The sequence below is a fragment of the Epinephelus moara genome, chromosome 20 (genome assembly GCF_006386435.1).
Source record: "Epinephelus moara isolate mb chromosome 20, YSFRI_EMoa_1.0, whole genome shotgun sequence".
In the NCBI taxonomy this organism is placed as follows: Eukaryota; Metazoa; Chordata; class Actinopteri; order Perciformes; family Serranidae; genus Epinephelus; species Epinephelus moara.
The window spans coordinates 21,164,653-21,171,447 of NC_065525.1; the positions used below are offsets into that span (position 1 = coordinate 21,164,653).

Consider the following 6,795-nt stretch of genomic DNA (forward strand, 5'->3'; position numbering starts at 1 on the left):
TATGGAGAGAAAAGGAGTTGCATAGCCTACTGATACTTTGGTTTCGTGTCTTACAGTTAAGCTGGATTCCGGGGGGAAAGTATTCCAGACGTCCCTCTCCCATGCAACACTTTCCAGCACAAAATATGTATTCCTTCCAGCGCGTTCTGGGTCTGTCCCAGGGCCTCGTAGCAGTGGGACATGCCCTTAACACCTCCAACGGGAGGTTTCCAGGAAGCATCCTGATCAGATCCCCGTACCACTTAAACTGACCCCTTTCGACATGAAGGAGCAGCGACTCTACTCCGAGCTCCCTCTGGATGTCTGAGCTCCTCGACCTATTTCTAAGGCTGAGCCCAGCCACCCAACAAAGGAAACTCATTTCGGCCGCTTGCATCCACAATCTCATTCTTTTGGTCCCTCCTCAGATCTCATGACCATAGGTGAGGGTTGGGACGTCGATGGATCAGTAAATTGAAAGCTTTGCCTTCTGGCTCAGCTCTCTTTTCGCTACAACAGTCCAGCACAGCACCTGCATCACTGCAGATGCTGCGTCAAACTGCTCCATCCTACCCTCACTCATGAAGGATACCCCAAAATACTTGAACTCCCTCGCTTGGGGCAGTGAATCATTCCCAAACCAGAGGGGCAATAAGGATGTGGATATCCATTATTTGTCATATAGGGTATTTATTGAACCATTCAAATAGACATAACAAACATGTTTCTCATTTTTATAGGCAAAATGCTGACTAGCTTAATTAAATAAATACCATAATCTAGGTCACAAGTAAATCAGCCTCCTGCTGTATCTTTTCTGGTAAACCATGTTGCCTGAGAGATATTTAGGATTTGGGTTCAATAAAGTTAGTTTCCAAACATAAAAATGTGCAGCATATCTTCACACCAGGACTGGCTCATGCCATAAAATCCTTGCAATAAAAATCATATTCTGAGATAATCATCACATTTTTTTTCATGCAATTTAGAGGTATGTGCCCACACCCATCATCCTCTCTGTAAATACTGTTAACAAGTCAGCAGATGGGTCCACAGCTCCGGTCCTCCAGCTAGACAACATATGGGTCTGTCACTTACAGCCTGTCCCATTACAGGAAGTGCATAACTTAATATAACAAGGCTTATATTTAACATTCAATCTCTGTTGTAACTCATACGCATAAATAAAACACAGTAATTGTTATTACAGACGGCTTTGTCAGAGGTCAACCCTTCATCCATTCATGTTCACGCTGTATATCTGTATGATATTTGTGGTAGCTGAAACAATCATAGCAGTCCAGGCTTCCTTTTCCCCTGCAACTTCCTCCAGCTCCTCCCACGGGGATTTGCAGGTGTTTCTGAGAAATGCAACCCCTCCAGTACATGTCAGATTTTACCCAGTTTCTGTCCTCATCAGGTGTCCCATCCACCTGTACTTGCTCTTCTTAATGCGGGGGAGGCAGTGTTTCAACTACAAGTTCTTTTCAACACACTGAACTTTGCACACTGTCACGGAGTGTGAGGCTAACCATCCTGTGGGTTGACCTTACTTTGGCTTTTCTAAAGTCATGATGCCCTTATACTCAAATTAAATGAAAAGATTTCAAAGAATGATCTTTCAATCCAACATGTCGATAAATGAGAGAGGACTGGAGCTGCTGTGCACTCATTCATTCATGTCTCCAAGGCATGCTAAAGTGTGTGGCCAGAAGCCTCTTCAGTGTCTCTCTGAGCCACAGGAGGGTAGTAAGTTGGGTCGTGCTGCACAGGTCACTCCGACACATTCTCTAGAAAAATTTGGCAGTGGGTTTAGGTTTCGGAAATTTCACCTGGAACATGTCCTCAGAGAAAGTTGGTGAAGTTCTCAGAAGGAAGGGCACTGTGGATCTTCGAAGGAAAACAGTCTCTCGCAATTTTGGTGGCAGGAAAACAATGGAGAGGAGGCCTGTTTTTACACTCCACTGGATGAATGGTTTCTTCCTGTTTCCTCGTTGCTCATTAATAAATTGTGGTGTAAGAAAGGAGAAACGGGGAGGAGTGGCTGGTGAGGTGGAACAGATCATTTAGTTATGTGTGGTAATAATATTGATTTAGGGAACACTGTAGATATGGAGAGTGTGGGAGTGTGGGAGTGCAAGCTGAGTATCCACAGGAGGCTACGCAGCCTTCTCTTTAATGTCAACAGATTTATAATTGAACTGGATGGGTGATGGGTTGATGGCTTTGGCAAAATGTGTGGAAGCAAAAGCTGTGCATGTATCAAGAGTGCAGAGAGGGACGTCTAGGTCAAGATGCGAGCCACCTGGGACTGAACCTCCCCGTCAGGGTGTGAAAGCAGCTGGACCAGTCTGCTGTGGAGCTGGGAAGACTCATCTAACATGACCCGGAAGAGACAATCCTGTTTCCGCCTCAGTTCATCAGCCACCTGGGCGGAAGGCCTCCAGGCCTTTAAGTTGCCCATGAACGTCAGCAGTCGCAGAAGCACCGCAGGGGCTGTCCGCGCGTCAAACAGCAGCACAACAGATGCTGGTGCCTATGGCAAAAAGCAGACAAGACCATCATTAAAACTGGGATTTAAAATGACATTTAGACCCCTGTCGCAACAGTTTGACCATGGCTATATAAAGAGAACTGAATACAGCAGTAAAGGCTCCCATTCATTCCAATGAAAGTTGCTCAGAGCTGTATGACGCCAAAAAAAGCTCGATTTCTGCAGTATGAAATTACCCAGATCTTCCACATTGTGGGGCCAAGAGAGCACAAACACTAGTGACTTACAATGGCTGAACAACAAACTTCTGCTGGCCAATAGCTAACCTCTGGTTTAGCCTCTGCTAATTTGAATGGGAATCAAAATTATTTAATTTTGCAACATATAGATTCCAAATGGATCAAATCTCAATAGTGAGACAAGTCATTTTGCGAGGGTTGTAATGCTCAAAAATTGTATCTACTGATTTACAGACGTCTCTTTCCCAATGTAAGTCAACTGGAAAAGTCTTTCTGGGTCCCATGGCATCATGTGACGGACCTGGACATTGTAATTTCACATTTGGCCACTATGAAAATTGGCTTTGAAGCCGGGCACTGTTCCTGGGGGCTTAAATTTGACAACTAAAATGTTTGAATTATGCTGCACTCAGGCCCACCGTCAGGAGGGGTCAAAGGGTACAGATGACCCCAGCCCAAGGCCAAGGCAGGGCCAATGAAAAGGTCTATAGTTGACCCTTAAATGGGATCAAGTTCAACAATTTACTTACTGACTTATATGCCAGACAGTACAAGTGCATTTATGTATTTTTATCATTAAAACGCATTTTAACATGTCATCTGATACTCCCACCCCCACAGGGACCGTGAAATGGTTCAGTCCATCTGACATGGGGCAGGTGCAGACTTCAAATAAAAGGAGCAGAGAGGCGATGGCCAACTGCTGGCTGCCCTTCTAAATATTTTTATTAACACAGCACCATGCTAGCTAACTTTTACATTCCCTTTCTTCTTACCTGAGCTTGAACAATGTCGTCCATCATATCTGGATTGGATGACAAATTCACAAGGACTTTCAAAGCTTGAACCTGAGACAGAAATAAATAGAAAACCTTAATTCATACATTCACAGCTCTACCAGGCTTATCTTTTTCCAAGAGCTACAAATTTTCAAATGTGAAGATCAAGCAGGTGCAACCCAAAAAGATAATAACCTGTAATGTTTCATTGCTCACAACAAGTAGAGAGAGTAAAAGTGTAATTGAGTCCTTCAGCAAGTGTTGATGTTTGTCTGTGACTGAGAGGTTTGTCAGCAGCCTGAGAGCACCAAGTTGAAGCTCAGAGTTCACTGGTGACATCTCAATCAATTCCAGCACTTGTGGCACATAAACCTGTAAGACATGGACATGAATATATAACCAAAAAGACCTCATGGCAGCAACAGAATGCATGATATTTGCTGTACAGTATCTGGCAACATACCTTTATTTGTTCCTGGTTTGGGATGTTCATACACAGATTATTTAAAGCATTCAGAGTCTGCACTCTGACCTCTGCCGCAGGATCAGAGAGGAAACCAGCTATGATGTGAATCCCATCAAATTCCCGTATTAGATTCTGAAGGATCAGACCAAAAAAAAAAAGAAAAGGAAAAAGAGATACGTAATTTCACAACAGAACTTTGTGTGACATCACTGACAAAATGCAACAGTTACATACGTTTACAAGTGGATTATTAGGATTTTTAAAATGTATACTTATAGTTTACCGCCTTCTACCATCTCAGGAGTATTTCCAGGATCAGATCACTCCTTTCTAACAAACATCTGAGGGCTGTTATTGATGCATTCATAACCAGTCGATTAAATTATTGCAATTCCTTGCTCTCTCAGTACAAATCCTTCTCCTGCCTCCAACTCATCCAAAAAACTGCTGCCAGAATCTTGACTTGGATGAGAAAACATGACCACACCAATCACACCAATCCTGACTTTGCTAAACTTCTTGCACCCTGAGATCCACGGACGCATCTTTTCCTGCTGTTTCTAGGTCTAGATTAATTCACAAAAGTGATAGAGCCTTTGCAGTCAGAGCTGCCTGAGGAGATCAGGGCTGCCAACTCTGTCTCGTCTTATAAATCACTCTTGAAAACCCACTTGTTTAAATTAGCCTTTCAGTGATTTTATCCGCTTTACTATTATGTGTTTTACTGTCTTACATGTATTCTGTTTTTATTGCCTTTATCTTGTTTTACTTGGTTTGTGTTTTATTCACTTTTGTAACTGTGTTTTGAAAGGAGCTATATAGTTAATTATTATAATTATAACAGTACCTGATTCACAGTAAAGGCAGCAGAATTTCCTAGTGTAAGTAGGATCCGACATTTGTCTGATGGATTACTGCTGGTCTGCAGACATGACAGCAGCATTTTCAAGTGCTGTGGATCCAGGTTGCCAGGGGACTGGTGGATGATGTCACCTATGGATCAAAATAAACCATTTATCCAACATTTATTGAACAAGTGCACTGGAAGAAACTGAGTAGCTGTAGTTATTGTTTACAGCCCAAAACTCCCCAGATTATTATTATGTCAATGTCTTTCTATCAAAGATGGGACCACATTTTGGGATTGACTGTGCGTGCTTTGCTGCTCATCTTCAGGTTTAGCCGTGTGATTGCTGTGACAGCTTAATGAGCTCTGGTGGTTCTTACCTGATGCAACATCCACAGGTCGGGGACACACAACATCCAGTCCAGACACTCTGGCCAGCAGGGTGCCCGGCTGTAGAGTAACTTCAGTGGGCTGGCTGCTCTTCACACCAGGACTCTCACTGCCAGCACTTTTCTTGTTTCTCTTGAAGCCTCCCCTGCTGATGAGTTTGTATAACCCGTAGGAAGCTCCAGCTCCGGCAACTATCCCAAGCAGCGCTTTCATGTTGCCGATCCTGGGAGTGATACTGCCGTCACCCATGCTGCTGCTTCGTCTTTAGCTAAACCCTGTTAGCTTAGCTAACGTTAAGCTACAGATGCTCTGAAACGTCGGGGGTCTAATCTGTTGACTCACCGGCTAACTAAACCGGCTACTTGGTTAGCTAGCGTCGACGACAACCCATCGAAACCACTACAAAACCCACCAACACTGATGCTGGCAGACACATTGTTCTGGCAACTGGAGAAGTTTGCTGACAAGCCACAGTTGTCAACAATGTCCTGGTCCGTTGTTGCGGGCAGCTGGTGTTGCCAGATTGGTCTGACGAAAAGAAGCCCAATCAGAGTTTAGTCCACGCCCAGCGGTCCTATCACCTCCGGTCCTCTGGTTTTATCATTCACGACATCATCAAGAAAACTCAAAACCACGGTTACATTAATGATAGCGTTATTTATAATGGAAGTAAGAAATAACATACACGTATTTTGGATTATGGTGCAATAAAACGGGTACCACTTGTCTTCACAGTACTTTCATCGTGTAGTTTTGACGGAATAATAATTAGAATAAGATTAAAGTATTGATTTAGTTGTAATAAGCACGCCAAGAGGTACAAAGATCTGCCCAAATTATCACAACTCACCCCAAGCAATTTTTTATCCGCCCCTTTACTCTAAAGTAGCCCAACTGCCCAATCTGGCAACACAGTAAAACTTAGTGGCCGACCAAAATCTTTCGCTGGGTGATTGGCAAAGAGTTTCTGGCTTCAAGCTCTCATTTTTCAATATATATTTTGAAACTGATTTAGAAAGCGTTAACATGTAACTTGTTAATTGAAAAATCATCTGCGTCCGTTGATAATCTACATTATGTTACAGTTCACTCTTGTTGCAGCGCTTTAGTCGTCCAACACTTAGCCAACGTTAGTTAAGTTTTACCTGCTGCGTTACCTGGCAACGTTGAATATCCAAATGGAGATGATGGAGACAGAGTGCCAGGCAAGATCTGCTAAACACTTAGGGAACTAACTAATTAGTAAGATACACGATAACTATTCGACTTCGCAAAATGTGTCAAAGAGAAATGATGGCTTTAGCAAACGCAAAGATTGCTCTTAAAGAGTGCGAACTGAAACACTGCCTGCCACAAATATATAAGGTAAGTTACGTTGCTTAGAAACGTAAGTTAGTTAAGCTAGCAACTTGTAACGTTAACGTTAAGTTGAGAACATGAGCTCAGTTCTTCAGCGTTAAATACACATTCAGTCCACTTTGACTTCTGCCTATTTATTTGACCATTATAACCACTTTGTATTTTTCATGTATGTGAAAAATCATTCCTTTCTTTGTTTTACCTTCTTTGACATTAGGCCGTATTGGCAGCTTCATGCCTGT

The 6,795-nt window shown here is 42.9% G+C and overlaps 1 protein-coding gene across 1 annotated transcript; it reads right to left on the bottom strand.

Annotated features, from left to right (window-relative positions):
• Window positions 1-658: 658 nt before the first annotated feature.
• On the bottom strand, window positions 659-5,735 carry armc10 (armadillo repeat containing 10). The gene is made up of 6 exons (XM_050072753.1): window positions 5,185-5,735; window positions 4,805-4,950; window positions 3,955-4,089; window positions 3,687-3,863; window positions 3,489-3,560; window positions 659-2,515 (listed from the first exon to the last, which is right to left on the bottom strand). Exons 1-6 carry the CDS (start codon window positions 5,441-5,443, stop codon window positions 2,264-2,266), a joined length of 1,041 nt encoding a protein of 346 aa, XP_049928710.1. The 5' UTR covers window positions 5,444-5,735; the 3' UTR covers window positions 659-2,263.
• Between the last annotated feature and the right edge of the window lie 1,060 nt (window positions 5,736-6,795).

Coding starts and splice junctions, on each gene's coding strand:
- armc10 (XM_050072753.1), bottom strand. CDS start 5,443: ATGGGTGACGGCAGTATCACTCCCAGGATCGGCAACATGAAAGCGCTG. Junction 4,951..5,184: donor ACCTGTGGATGTTGCATCAG/GTAAGAACCACC, acceptor TTTGATCCATAG/GTGACATCATCCACCAGTCC. Junction 3,864..3,954: donor CAAACCAGGAACAAATAAAG/GTATGTTGCCAG, acceptor CATGTCTTACAG/GTTTATGTGCCACAAGTGCT.